The 16,499-nt window shown below is 32.6% G+C and overlaps 1 protein-coding gene across 1 annotated transcript; it reads right to left on the reverse strand.

Moving 5' to 3' along the window:
- Positions 1 to 2,563: 2,563 nt before the first annotated feature.
- On the reverse strand, positions 2,564 to 5,994 carry LOC147406858 (uncharacterized). Its single transcript, XM_086435156.1, has 5 exons — positions 5,683 to 5,994; positions 4,265 to 4,324; positions 4,062 to 4,144; positions 3,470 to 3,672; positions 2,564 to 3,054 (listed from the first exon to the last, which is right to left on the reverse strand). Exons 1-5 carry the CDS (start codon positions 5,874 to 5,876, stop codon positions 2,947 to 2,949), a joined length of 648 nt encoding a protein of 215 aa, XP_086291282.1. The 5' UTR covers positions 5,877 to 5,994; the 3' UTR covers positions 2,564 to 2,946.
- Positions 5,995 to 16,499: the final 10,505 nt, after the last annotated feature.

Below are 16,499 nucleotides of genomic sequence, written 5' to 3' on the forward strand. Positions count from 1 at the left end.
ATAATTTGGATATGTATGATTAGTAATATACTCATATCCAAACAACCCACATAGTCTTCTTTAAATAATTTTTGGGCATTGATAAGTCAGATTTTCATTGAAACATGTGGTTGAATTAACACAACACGTTTCTTTTTGAGACAGGTTTAAAATCTGATTTTGATACGGTGTTTATAGAAAAAATTAAGAAGATCCTGATCAAAATGTATTTATATAAATTAAAATATTTTAAAAACATTTAATATTTCATTCTTGTCTTTATTGAAATTGAAATATTCACTTAAATATCTACCAAGGGGGTGGCTGAATGGTAGTAACTTGGGATCAAGGAATTTACTCTTTCTATGGTTTCAAGTTCAAATCCCACTACCCATAAAAAACCTTGGTGGTCACGCACCGCTCCACGTAGTGGGGTATAGCCTGATTGCGGGGTGTAGGGACTAGTCTGGTGCGCGCAAGCTGGCCTAGATACCCTTCGTTATCAAAAAAAAAATATTCACTTAAATATTCTAAAGTAGCACGAAACTTTAAGTTGTATGTGAAAGTATAAGATTGTGACGTGACAATGGGAAAAATGTAACTTGGGCCAATTGGGTCAAAGGAATCCAACTAAAGATACTCACAAGTCAACCCAAGCCAAAGAGAGGTTAGTATGATAATTGTTTATAAAGGAATGCCCTCACCCCTCTTATTAAAATTATTCATAAATTTAATATGTTTTCATGATTTATTAAAAGGATAAGAATTTTGATTGACTCCTGAAAAAATGAAAAATATGATAAAAAATCAATTTTCATAGAAAATGACATTTTTCAAGTGTTTGATTGCACATGAAAATGAAAATTCATTTTCTACCCCAATTAAAAATTCTACCAAAACATGGATTTCACTTTTCCACCCAATTCTTTCTCACTCATATCTTCTTCTTCCCTACCACCACCACCATTACCATCATCACACTAACATCGTCGTCATCACCATCGCCATCGCCATCGCCATCGCCATTGCCGTCGTCTATTGTCGTTGCTGTCTCCGTCATCACCATCTTCTATCACCTTTTCTCTCTCTCTCTCTCTCTCTCTCTCTTCTTCTTCTTCTCCTTCTCCATCCCTTACCTTCGTCGCCACCACCACAACGTTTTCTCCTCATCTTCCTCATTTACCTTTGTCGTCGCCGTCGTCACCATGTTCCCCCTTATACTTCCTCACTTACCTCCGTCGTTATTGTTGCCGCCACAGTCACCACCGCCACATCCTCCCCCCTCCCTCTTCCTCCTCATCTTCTTCTTCCTTTCTCCCTCCTCTCATCTTCTTCCTCCTTCTTCTCCTCCTCTCCTTCCTCCTCTTCTTTTTTCTCTTATTTTTTTCATGATTTATCCAAGTAAAATCAAATAATATAATTTGATTTTCCAACCCTACCTATTTTCCACCATTATTTTTTTATGGATTTCAAATTTCATGGAAAGTCACTTTCCATGCAATTAAACATATTCGAAATTCCAACCATTAAAATACGAAACCTAACAGTGGAGATTATTTTAATATATTTCAAAATGAGATTTATCCTTTAGATCTATGACATATTTCATTTAATTGAAGTTGAAATATACATTTGAGTTGTGGTCCACTAGATCCAACATTGAATTGACTTGACAATGCACGCATGAGATACAACTTAGAAATCAACGATTCTCATGCAATGCCATGTCAATTCAGTATTGGACCCTGTGTCCAACGCAAGGAGTAAAGCAATTTCCTATACATTTTCAACTAATATGTAGATCTTAACAAAAACTCATCGAGTCAAGCGTATAATTGTAAGTCACCCCCATCGTAAGTAATTTGAGAGATTATGAATGAGAAGAAAAAAATTCAAAAACTCTCTTCTAGATAAAAAATAATAATAATAATAATTGCTTAAATCATGAGTAATCATGTTGATCTCTTTACAAAGAATCTGGACCATCATACGTGGGTACAATTAATTATACAAAGAATTTAGACTATCTTATGTGGGTACGATTATTAGTCACGTCTTTTGTTGACCCAACACCTAGGTTCGTTTTTTCCATGGGCCCTATTGAACTCTAACCATCCTGGGCTTCAAATCACTAGTCAAGGCTTTACAACACTATTCACTATATATATATATATATATATATATATATGGATGGCGTTATTACGACCCCCATTATGACTCACCGTTTGTCTTATATGGGCAAAAATGTTTGGAATGGGCTGATTTTTTATGAGGATGATCTCTGTGGTGAGGGGATCATCCTGGCAAAAAATCATCCCATTCCAAAACTTCTAACCCCATCAAAATTGATTTACAAAAATTGGACAGTTTAAAAATTTTCAACTTGTAAACATGGGGCTAGAAGTTTCATAATGAGCTGATTTTTGGCAAAGATGATCTCCTCACCATAGTGATCATCCTCACAAAAAATCAGCCCATTCCAAACATTTTTGCCCATATAAGACAAAATGGTGTGTCGCAATGGGGGTCGTAATGGGGGTCTACGGAACCCGACCCTATATATATATATATATATATAAATAAAGAAAAAAAAAAGGAAAGAGAGTTGTTATTGGCACTCCAAGTTTTACTTATTTTACAGTCCAATTGAAATAAAAAGCATATTGTTTTGCTGATTTTTTAAGGTGTTTGATTGTTAAAATAATGAAGGAGAAGAATTTAAAATTACTAAAGGACAGAAGTTGTATTTAAAATATATTACATGAAAAAATAAAGATAAAAATGATATTTGTTTAAAAAAAAAAAAGAATGCAAGTGGTATTTAAATAAAGGATGAACAATGATGGAGTCCGAGGCTTCAAAAATCTAGAGGGCTCTAAATATAAAGCTGTGAATAGTGATTTGAAGCCCCAAGGCTTCAAAAATAAACCCGATTGGAACTTGCTTCGGGGGCTTCATCTCTAAACATCAGAGTTTTGCAGCTTGGTTGGAGTTGCTCTTAGGTGCCACCTCTTCTTCTTTGTTCATCTTCTCCTCCTCCATCAAATCCTCCACCTTTTTCTCTAACACCTCCACCTGCATTTTCATGAGAAAATTTAATTAAATAACTAGTTTGACTAAACCTCGACTTTATTTGGATATCCATGAAGTTGAGTTAACTAAACAATTCATGAGTCTATTTCGAAAGTCAAAATAATATATTAAAAGTTAATAAAAAGCATATGAAAACTAGATTAAAAATAGTAAGAATACTATAATATTTCCAGTAATTTGTAAAGGTTGAAATATAATTGTTGGTTGTTGAACTAGAGAGATCAAAACTTCTCGGTTGAAGAATAATTCGCCTTGCCTCGAAAATTTAATCGAGTCAATTGGAGTAGTAGATAAGTTTTAAGGCTATGGTTTAAAGACTTGGTCATGCAATAATATATTAACCAAATTTGAAATAGAATTTTCTTAATAATAAGGATGTGTTATTTGTGTCACCAACCTTGTCAATGAGATCTTCTGCTAAATCGGCACTCTTAATTACTCCCTCGGCCACTTTATCAACCAAACGAATTGCCTCCTTAAGCTTTGACCCTTCGGGGAGCTTTTCTACCATCTCATCAGCTACTTCGTCTATCTTCACTGCCACATCTTCCACAGCCTCTGCTAAATGTTCTATTGTCTCTAATGTTGTGTCCACCCGTTCTGAATATCCAACAGACGATAAATCATCAAAGTTTTATGTCAAAAATTTGGTTATGTAATGATAAACACTTTCTGTACTAAGTTAGTAAGGTAACTTTTCTAACCGCATTCATGTGACATCTAAAAACATGATTGAAATGTAAAACAAAAGAAAGTTATTTTTCACCGTTGAATTCTAATTATAAAATTTGAAGTTCGGTGGCTATCCATTTTCAAAGCCTTAGATCAAGTTATATATAATTTTCAAATTATAATAATCAAAATTTTTTCTAAAATATATGGGATCAATTGAAGGAATTTATTCTAAATATCAAAAGCACGACAGAATATATATTGCATGCACCAATAATGTGTACTATGTTTCAAGATTGCCTTAACGAGATTCTTACGCTTAAGTGCGAGCAACGGTCCCCATTTGCTCTTAAAGAAAGGTAAAATCATCGGTATTACCGTCAACAAGAACCAATGTGACCTATTTGATACCAAAAAAAAGAAAAAAAAAATTATTAATGAAAAAAATATAGTTTTAGTATACTAATCAAGAAGGCAAATAAGAAATAATTGAAGCATGAATCCAGTAAATCAATATTACCATCCAGGGAAAGGTGATCCTGAAGGGAGTGGAGCTCCAGGTGGAACTGCATTTAAATCCCTGTATCCAAAATAAAATAAAATATAAGTCACAAATTTTATAAGTGCACTCATAATGTAATTTGATAGATATGAAATGATCATGTATTCTTCTCATTCTAATTTTATCGATGATCTGATTAAATAATAATGATCTAAATCTTATCTTACATGAGTTTTAATTTTTTATTTATTCCCATAAAAAATAAAAATAAAAAGACTTCTAGTGCCACACCAGTTTTTTTTCCCCCTTTTTAAATTTCAATGTTAAGAAGAGGTGATGGTAAAAGGGGAAGTAGAAATAGGAAAGAGAAAAGCTATCCAAGTAATAATCCTAAAACATGTGTGTTTGTTCATATTAGTGTTCTTAAAAATTGGACTGGACCGGGTTGGATCAGACCCATTAGCTTTGTCAACCCAAAAAAATCCAAGGGGTCCGTTCGATTTAACCGGTTTGACCAGTGACTCGGCTGGGTTTGTGAATGGACCAGTCCATCTTTTAGGTGATTTTTCACACACCCCTCCAGAATTTGGTAAATATTTGAGATGCCCTATGTTTTAAAATTTAGGACATGCCCTTCATCTAAGGTCTTCCTCCTATAGATTAATGAAAAATGATCAAACTTAATAATGTTTTAACTGTTGGGTCCAAATGGATTTTCATGTATCCCTAAGATTCATGCCTAGATTGGATTTAAAATAAACTAAAAATATAATATTTTTTTGGTTTGATCCATGCTTCGAACACAAATGACCACTAAACTTTTAAATTTCAAATTCAAATCCAAATCTAATGGCAATTTTTCTTTTGTAAAAGTAGTTAAAATCTTATAATCCACATCTTATGACATTTGATAATTTTTTTTTTTGAAGTTGAAGTTACGTGATTTAGGAAGAAACGAAAAATACTTACTAATATTTTATTTTTGGGTCCAACCGATTTGACCCACTGTTCGAACCACTTTGGACCGAACCGGTCAGTCATACAGGTCAACGAGCAGTCCGGTTTTTAAAGCATTGGTTCATGTTAAATCCAAATCTATCTACTAAAGTTCTAAAACCAAAATTTATTTTAGAGGAGAGATGAAAGACAAGAATAGGATTGGGGTTTGGTTTGTTTAGGATCTTGCTGGAGAAGTACAGAGAAGATGGCTTATATATTAGGATTTTGAAGAGAGGGAGATCCATGTGTTGTAACAATAATTGGTGTTTTATAAGTAAAATTCAAAACAAATATAAGTTAAGAAATTTATCTCAAATAAGTACTTTAGAAATTAAAGCTTATGAAAGAAACTCATATTAATGAAACTGTGATCACAACTTAATGACCCATAAGTATAGAAGCAATAACAAAAGACATGTTTAATTAAAGAAGCTTACATCTTTATGGTCTGTCGTCGTTGTCCTCCTCCTCCTCTTCCTCCTCGAAGTTGATTGATATTGAGTGAGAACAACCCTTGATTCACCGAAAGTATCGAGGTCCATGAAAGGCAAGATGCATTAACATCATGACCATAAGATCTGTGACGATTACGAAGATGAAAGTTGTAAGAAGGGAAGGAGCTCGTCGACATAATTTAGCTGATTAAACACCTTGAAGGGATCCTCTTTAGTGTTGGAGATGGCGAAGTTCTCTAAGATTGAATGAGTTTTTGTTAATTAGAGGATTGATGCTTGGATGGGAGCGAGTGTATTTGTTTATATAAGCAGTCTATGTCCACTATTGATTTTTATATCCTTAGTTTATTGTAGTAGTTGTATTTTGACGTTCGTGTTAACGTGTTGACAATAATATATAAAATGGAAGTATGCAACATGTGGGGGGTGGGGGAAATTAGAGGGTTTCGAGGAATGCTCCCTTACGTAGCAAGAGCACTGAGCACCAAACACCAAATAATCATGCTTGAATTAATTGATGATGAGATATTTGAACATAATATATCAGTCGAATCAGGGTCAAATGATATTTGATCATCTTAGAAATCAGGTCTTCACCTTTTATGATCAGTTGAGAAAAAAAAAGGTTTTACTTTTCCAAAAGATTTTGACTTTGATTCATCTTTGATCAACTGAAAAAGATACTTTTGTTACGGAGGACTTATAGCTACATTTTCTTTTGGAGACAAGAAACAATTTGTAAGGTTGCTTCTTCGAAAGATTGGAATCCAAATGTTGTTGGAGAGGTTTTCTTTCTCTCCCAAAGAATCAATTGTATTATTTGATGAGCTCTACTAATTGGTTTAAGTTAAAATTAGCTCCATTTCAATTTAGTGGTTTTTGGAAGATCTCACATGTCTCCTCAACTACATGATAAGTACCCAAACTATTTTAATTATTGGTCCAACCTATTTTTAATGGATTTTTAGACTTAATTATTGACTATCACACATTTTATTTGATGCATGTATCTATACCTAACATAAATCACTTAAAACATATTCGAACCATGATTTTATTATTTAAAATCTACTTTAGAGTAGTAGGAGGGTTGTTCCCATCTATGCTAAACCACAAAATTGTTCGAAGCGAACTAGCTCGTGACTTGGTTTACATGGGTTTGTGGAAAACATTGAAACCTAAATTTTGATCAATATTTTAGATGCTCGCCACATTTTTGTTAATGCCAGAGACTTCTTTCAAACAACTAATACGTCCACATTTTGGTTAACGTTAAGGATATTTTGTGTTTTTTAAGTAATTAATGACATGGAACTTTGACAAGGTCTTCTTTCCTAATACTACTTTAAATGACCTAAATGCCCTCTATAGAACTACCTTTACCAATTCGGTTTGTTCTAGAATAGGAAACTCGACTTCAAACCCGGCAACTGAGCAAACAGGTGTCATGGTGTAAGAGCAATTTCTAGAAGGTTATAAGGATATTTTTGCGATTTTCTTTTAATAATTTGGATGGAATATATGAATGATTAGTACTATTCCTATATCCAAACAACCCACAAAGTCTTTTCTGACGTCACTAACTAAGCTGTTGTTCTCCAATAGTTAATTTTTCCTATTTTTTAATCTCATTTTAGAGTAGTTGTTATCCTTTGACGCCTAGGTTAATGTGATGAGATTTAATGAATTATTTAAATTTGTGAGAAATGATCCGTTGCTTCGCATGAACACGAAGCAACATATCAGAATTGAGTCGAGCCCAACACCTCGTAAGTCGTAACTCCTCCATGATTTATATTTGCTTTCTTCTTTAAATAATTTTTATTAGGTCATCAACTTGCTTGATAAGTCAGCTTTTCAGAGAAACATGTGGTTGAATGATCACAACACGTTTCTTTTTAAAACTGGTTTGAAAATCTGATTTTGATATGGTGTTTATAGATAAAAAATTAAGATGATCTTGATTGAAATATATTTATATAATTTAAAATATTTTAAAAACATTTTATATTTTATTGTTATCCTTATTAAAACTTAAATATTCTGAATTTGCACAAAACTTTAAATTTGTGTGACAGTATAAGATTGTGATGTGACAATAGGAAAGATGTAACTTGGGCGGATTGGGTCAAGTTGGGATTTAACGCAAACCCAATCCAACCTGGGATCTAACATGATTCAATGGAATCCAACTAAAGTGTGATAAATGTTTATCAAGGAATGCCTCACCTTTCTTATTAAAATCATTCATAAAATTTAATATGTTCTCACTGTGCAACAAAGGATATAAAGATTCGGTTGACTTGTGAAAAAACATGAAATCCTAACCATCAAAATACAAAATCTAATGGTGGAGATTTATTAATTTATTTCAACATGAGATTTATTCTCAGGATCTTTGACGTATTTCATTTAATTGAAGTTGAAATATACATTTAAGTTGTGCTACATTACATGCGTTGGGCACCAGGTCCAACATTGAGTTGACATGTCAGTGCATAAATAATCATAGATTTATTTTCTCGAGATACAAGTTAGAAAATTAATGATTCTCTGTGCTCTGTCAGGTCAACTCAGTGTTGGACCAAGTATTTAACACAGACAATAAAAGCATTTTCCTATACATTTTTCAATTAATATCTTTATCTAAATAAAGATTAATTAATTGAAAGTCAATTTCAACATAAGTAATTTGAGATATTATGAAAGAGAAAAAAAAATTCAAAAACTCTCTTTTAGATTAAAGAAAGGACAAAAAAAAAAAAAAAAACCTAACACAACATTTAAACTTAAACTTTAAAGAAGATCAAAATCACAAATCATTTTTCTCCAAATAAAGAAAGCGTCGTTTTGAGTAAATAAAACTTACAAGTCTAAGAAAAAGAAAAGTTCCAAAGAAAATCAAATATCGTAAATCATTTTATAATACTTAAAAATCCCTTTCAATGATAAAGTGTGAAGTTGGAAAAAAAATATAATATTTGCATAAAATTTTTATGGATGGTCAAGAATCACATCTCCTTCGCAGAAATTAAAATCATATTCTCATTTGAAGTACATATTCCAAAGAGAAGAAAAGTCAAACAAATCTCTAATAAAATTATTCTTAGCTGATGTAATGTGAACCCTAGAAAGGGAAAAAAAAATCCATAAATCCATATTTTCCTCTACCATTAAGTTGGATCTGTTGATCAAAATAAAATTATTTCCCTTAGGGAGTGTAAATGAGATCTATTATCACTAATACTCTTTTTTAAGGGCCTTGTTAACGTTTTGCCCAAGGGCATACGTTAAAGTGCAATTAATACACATTGAAAATTGGATTTTGTTAAAAAAAATCTCTTAAATTTTTATTTTTTATTTTTACCAAACTACTCTCAAATCCCAATTTTCAAAACGTATTTATTGCACTTTAATTATGTGCCCTTAGAGCATTAATTAACAAAATCTTTTTTTAATCAAGGATTATGTTAATTAAAGGGCAATGAATACACTTTAAAAATTGAATTTTGTATCGAAAATACCCTTAAAAAAATTAATTTTTACTAAAATACCCTCTAAATCACATATTAACAAAATCTTTTTTTTTAAATGAAGGATTATGTTAATTAAAGGGTAGTGATACACTATGAAAATTGAATTTTATACCAAAAATACCCTTACAAATATATTTTTTTTATCAAAATACCCTCCGATTCCCATTTTCAAAGTGTATTTAGTACCCTTTAACATGTGCCTTAAACAAGACCCTTTAAATAATACAAATATAAAACTATTTTTATGGGTAACATCAAAGGTTCTGCTTTATAAGACAAAACATAATTGTGGCTGAATCTGAGGATTAAACGACAAGATGTTTCCTTGGGATTCCCAAATTAAATGGTTCTTGTGAAAGGTGTACCTACCTCCCATAAAACATCGTTCGAAGTTTTTGTTGACTGAAAACTCACGAACGGTACCCCAAATGATTTAGAAGAAATTAAATTACGTAAGGAGTGATGTTCACTTCATTTGTCATCAAAGCTGTCAACTGGTCGTCACTTATGGCGGCTACGACCATACAACTAACTCACCTTCGATAGGCCTTTATTTAATTACGCCTAACTTTTGAATCTAACCAATGAAATATTGACACGTTTTAAGAAAAAAATAAATAAATATTATTTGTCAATTATCGTCTTTTACGTTATGTCGTTAGTCAACATTGGATACCACTACTTATCCAATTAATAAGGATCTGTTTGGACACGAATTGCAATGATTTGTGGCTCGCGTTTGGGATACGGACCTTGAAAGTAACTGTGAACGAAGTAAATAAACGCAATTAATGTGCACCACTGTTTTCATGCTCTTGAAAGTTGCAACCAACAGAGGTTTTTATAGATTAACGGTTTTCTCATTAACGTATTTTAACAGAATAACCCGTTAGAGAAGTAGTACTTCCAAATGGACCCTTGGAGGTGGAACCAAGGTCTAAATCTGGGTCATCTCATATAAAGTCTTCCTTTAGCCTTCTAACTCTTGTAGTAGTCTTGCACGAAACATCTAACAAATATAGGCCAAGGAGGGGATTAAGAAGACTTATCATCCAATCAAAATTAGAACAATTTACCGTTGAAGGCTTCACCCAAAATATTTTTGGTGATTTAGACATCTATCTTCGAAAAAAAGGGTAATTTTGACATACCCTTTATGTTTTGATGAATATTAGAGATACCCCCTATATTTTCAATAAATTGACATATACCCTTTGATTTCCTTAAATGTATACTTTGGATGTGACAAAAATACCCTCTAATCGTCATTGCCATGAATGTGATTTAATGGACAAATATCTCTATGTTATATTAATCTTAAAATGATGAAACTACCCTCTCTTAACTCCAAAATTATTAAAGTGATCATTTATACAAGAAAATTATTATTGACACCCCAACTTTTAGTTATTACACATTAATTTTTAAAATTATTTATCATACTCTAATGCAAAATTAAAACACACTCTTCAAACATTAGATAGGCTTGACTCAAATTATAATTTCAACATTATAAAAATTTATAATACTCGTTCAAACAATTCTAGTCATTGCCTACAATTATGATTAGGTTCATCTAAATTCCTAAAGACAAAAAAAATGAAATCTAAGAAAAAAAAATGTGAGAACTTCTATTGGCATCCCAACTTTTACTTATTTTGAACCATACAGTAATATTCTTTGTTTAAATTGAGTGTAAAAAGTAAATGTTGGGGTGCCAATAGAAGCTCTCTTATATAATGTTGTACCATTATTACCTATAGAATGAATCGTCTAAACATTAAGTTATAGAAAATATATAAATATATTATACCTATAAAAGCATATTTAAATTAATAAAATAGTGGATATTAGATTAGGATTACATGGTCATAAATTGAGTTGACTTATCAAATCATCTTTTCTTCAACAAGTCAATAAAACTCGGTCGATTCAACCAATTTTGTGTCTTTTTTTTATAAAATAGATAATTTTGAGTAAATTTTAACCGATATTTTATCAAATAATTATAAATTTTTTATAGGTAGATTAGAAGATGTTTGGTCATGAGATCAATTTCTTTTGTTTATATATATAATTATAAAAAAATACAAAAAATTGGTTGATTCAACCGAGTTAATTTTAAAAAATCCATTTAACTTGGTTTATAATTCTTTATTCTTATAACCAACAATTTATCAATTAATTTTCTTTTTTATAGGAGGATTAGAAGATATTTAGTCACTACATCAATTTTTTTTTAAAATATATATAAGTTACTCAAAATTGACAATTTTTTCAAAAAATAAAAAAAAATCAGTTGATTCGACAATGTTTTATTGACTCGTCTAAGGAAATATGGCTTGATCAAGTCGACTCAATTTATATTTCTAACTAATCAAAATTTAATTCATACTTTTTAAGAAAAAAAGAAGAAGATCTTGACCGTGTAATCCTAATGTAATATCTATTATTTTATTAATTTAAATATATTTTTATAGGTATTATATATTTACACACTTTCTATTACTTAATATTTAGACCATTCATTCCATTGGTGACAATGATACAACATTGTATAAGAGAGATTGGCAATTTGGCACCCCAACATTTACTTACTACACCCCAATTAAAAAAAAAAAAAAAAAATCTAAATATATGATTGAGAATAAATAAAAGTTAGGGTGCCATTGGGAGCGCTCAAAATTATTTTCCTAGATTTTGATTTTTTGTGTCTAGGATTTTAAATGAACCTAATCATAATTGTAGATAGCAATTAGAACTATTTAAATTGAGTGTTATAATTTTTTGTAATTGTAGACACCTCAATTTGAACGGGCCACTTCTCGAAAAGGCCCAAAAATACAGATTTTCCAAATAAATGTGTCAACGGGCCTTAAGGGCCCAAGTCGTTGAAAAATAACATTTTGACCAAACCGAGGCCCCTAAGACCTCTCAATGGTTTAGGAGGCCACCAAAAGGACTCGGCCAACCTTACGCTTTCCCAACCTTCACCGCTCCGCTTCCAAAATAAAAAACGTCAAATTTTCGATAAATTTTACCAACGGGCCTAAAAAGCCCGATTCGCCAACACGTGGCATTTTTGATCAAATTAATGAGACTTGAGATGCCTACCCCTCCTCTACTATCACCGCTCCGCCTCCGTATCCGTAAAAACCCAAGTCCAACACTACAAAGCCCACAAATCATTAACCATATCCAATTCATTATCCAACCCACAACCCTAACCCATAAACCACAACCCACATCAACCAATCACTCTTTTATCATCAAAAGATGACACATGTCATCACCCCATCTCACCTCCCTCACCCAACTACCTACCCCATTAATTTGCTTTAAATCCCATCTACCCACACATCAACCCATCACCTTTTCTCTCAAATCAAACACATCTACCCACACCCCTAACCTATACCTCCCCTAATCTACCCTCATCATTCCCTACAAAACCTACATCTACAACCTAAACCTACACCATCCTCTCAAGTCAAACACTCAACCTCTCCCATCAACCTATCCCAACCCTTCATTTCCACCCACTTTAACACATGGCATCATCTCCTTCATCCTCCCAAAATATCATCAACCACCTCTTTAAATCCTCCATTCTCTTAAACCAAACACCATTTAATCTCAACCACCATCTTAAACTTACCTCACCAAACACTCCACCCAAATGGGTTGGGTAGGATCCAAACCATTTGAGTCAAAACTCACCCATTCAACCCCCCTTCCCTAAATACCCTCCAATCTCCTCTAAATTACACCCACTTCTCTCTCAAACTCATAACCATTCTACCCATTTTCTTCACTTCACCCCATTATATCCCTAAAATAACTCCTAAACATCTATAAATACCCTCATCCTCTTCCCAAAAATGACCCCCAACCTTTACTACAAAATTCTCTCCAACTCTCTCTACTAACAACTATCACCCCTCTCACTAAGAAAAATCTCATCAATTCCCTCACACTAACCCTCCTCAAGTCTCATAAAAAAAAATCACACACTACACTCATCTCCATTATCATCTCTTCTCTATTCCTTCAATAAAAAAAAAGAGTTGTATTTGTTTAAAATACTAAGGACTCAAGAAGACTCAAGCAAGAAGAAGAAAAGAAGAAACAAGATACAAGGTGGGTTCAAGGCAACCCCCCCTCTCTTCTACATCCTCTCCTCCTCCCTCTTCTATCACCCCTCTCCCCTTCATTTTATTTTTTAGGATGAATGGACCCCAAGGCTAAAGGTCTATAAGGGTTATTTCCATCAATGGAATGACCCTATGATCAAGCTGAAAATGAACCCCTATCTAGGGTACAAATGCACAACACGTGGCACATCATTTTTCGTATTTTTTTAATTAAATGACCGAGTTGAGTTGAGGTTACCGCTATTTAGTGGGAAGAAAAGGGTGCCTAACACCTTCCATTTTCTCCAACCGAGCCGCTTACCCCGGATCTTAAGGTTTGATCCGTACCTTATCCACGTGAGTCACTAAAATGCCAAAATGTCACTTTTTCAAAAATGCACATTGGGTGACCATTCACACCCACTTACAATATGAATGGTGGCGACTCCAAATCATAGTAGATGTGGCCGTCGTAATGACGAAATCACGTGTCTACAGTAATATTAAAATTATAATTTGAGTTCAACCTTTGTAATGTTTGAAGAGTGTGTTTTAATCTTTCATTTGGGTGTAATAAATAATTTAGAAATTAGTGTGTAATAATTAGAAGTTAGGGTGTCAATACTAGTTTTCTTGTATAAATAATCATTTTAGTAATTTCTGAATTGAGAAAGGGTTAATTCATCTTTTTAAGGTTGATATCTTGGAGAGATATTCTGCCATCAATTCACATGCGAGAAACATTAGAGGGTATTTTTGTCATTTTAAAAATAAGTTAAATCACTAGTTAACTCCATCATTTATCTTTACACGTGTAAGGAAGTCAAAGGGTGTAAATCAATTTATCGAAAACATAAGGGTCTCTAACATTCACCAAAACATAGGGGACTATGTAAAAATTACCCTTAAAAAAAAATGTAAACACATGTCATTCTCCGTTTTAGTGTATATTTAAGATACCCTTTGAATATTTATCGTTGAAGGCTTCGCCTAAATAATTTTTTGGGTGATTTAAACATGTCTTTAAACAAAAATAAATAAAATCTAGACATATATCATTGTGTTTCGATGGTGAATGTATTGAGATACCCCTTTGACCTTGGTCTATTCTAATAGGCTAATGAAAAAAAGACTATAAAATTTTTTCAACTTTTATTTGAATCTTAAGTTTTATCTAATTCAGTCTTCAAATCTCAATAATAATAATAATAATAATATAAGATTTTTGAAGAAATACAAATAATAAAATTTTGGATAGAAAAATTTAGGATCTTTGAAGAGAGGTAAGACGAGGTTTAATAGATGAAATGTAAGAGCCTTGCGACATTTAAATCACCATAAGAACTCGGTCTAACAAGATAAGATTTTCAAATAACTAGCTGGTGAAGCTTTTAATATTGTGCGTTTGGTGGCACACACTCACCGACTATACACAATTAAGTTCGATCTTGTACTTCAGGGAGTTGGTTTACTTAAGCCCTACTGAGATCCACTCAATGATGAATTGATTTGTAGGCCCATCAAGGAGTTTCATACGCATTCGCTGGAGGGAGTCATATAGATACTAAACTCCATGATCACAGCATCTGGATCATACTTATGGACACTAAAATAAACGGTTTGGATTCACCGGTATCAATTAAGTTTATACAGACGAAGGTCTGTATGGTACTACACCGTTCTTTGACTTGAAGAAGATAAAACCAATCCAGTAGTCCTAGTCTTAGCTGACAGGGAAATGGAAACAAAAAAAAAACAAGTTAGAAAAAACAACGGCTGTTGAGACATGCACCTCCTACTTTTGGTAAATATTAGAGATACCCTTAAGTTCTAAAATTGATGACATGGCCCCTTACCTAGGTCTTCTCACCATGATTTTAAAACTCGTCCGGGACCGAGACGTATCGTCTGAGTTAACTCGGTATTGGAGTTGAACTAGACCAACTCACAAAGTCACTTTTTTGACCGAGATTTAGGACCCACGTTCAATTTTTTTTTATTTTTTGAATGAGACATTTCAAACGTATCGAAAAACTAGTCTGAGACGACTCAATATTGGACTTGGACGAGATGAGATGCGAAATCGAGTTTTAAAACCATGCTTCTCACCCTGCTTCAAAATTTCGGTGGAACCCCTCTTTTAGATGACATGGGATGTCGTTGAGGAGGTATCCCAAATATTAACGAAAAAGTAAGGATCTGATATAAACATAAAAGCTAACGTTTCATGTTATAGGGGGAGTTCCTCCAAAATTTTGGACTCATTGATGACATGGCTCCGACCCCTTAGCCAAGAAATCAATGATTTTCTTCGAAAATCTAATAATCTCTAACTTATTTTTTTTCCTTATTTTGAATCTTAAGATGTTACCTTCTTTAACCTTTAAATTTCAAGAACAAGATACAATTTTTAGATAAATAGAATAATGAGTTTTTTTTTAATAAAAAATGACAAATTTTACAAGACATTGAAGGGAGATTGAATAAGTTAAAAATAATTTATCCTATAGACTAACAATTTGAATATGATGAATTCTTAAGATAAACTCCTCTTCAACCTAGAAATTCTATCTCCTTCTCAATCTTCAAATTTAGAAGGTAAGATAAGGGAGTCCGCTTAAGCCTCCTTCTACTTAAAAAAAGGAAAGATTTTTTATATCTTAAGGAATTGTGAGATGGCCAAGACCACGTCTCATGAAATGATGGTCTCAAATTTGAATCCCACCTTGAGGGCCAACCTTTGAGATTTCTCTTAGAATTTATTTGGTGCGTTTGGGGGAGGGGATTGCACGTAGCTTAAGGATTAGTCAAGTGTTCTAAAAACCCGAATACCTCTGCTCCAAAATTAAAAGAAAAAAAAAAAAACAAAGAGAAATTTTTGTGTACGAAAATTAATGATTTTCTACAAGACATATTGAATTGAAGGCAAGATGGAATGAGTTAAAAATAGTATTCCTTTGAAACTTACTTTGAGATGACACGTCGAAGATAAGGGTATTTAGGTTATTTTACGTTAAATTTACTAGGTCAAGGGTTATGTCTAAATCATAAAAAACATAAGGTTTATCTTTAATTTTTAAAATACAGAGGGGTAGGTGTAAATCATCCAAAAAGGACATTCTCACCATCA

Source organism: Akebia trifoliata, chromosome 3 (assembly GCF_017979445.1).
Source record: "Akebia trifoliata isolate Shusen 1 chromosome 3, ASM1797944v1, whole genome shotgun sequence".
Taxonomy (NCBI): domain Eukaryota; kingdom Viridiplantae; phylum Streptophyta; class Magnoliopsida; order Ranunculales; family Lardizabalaceae; genus Akebia; species Akebia trifoliata.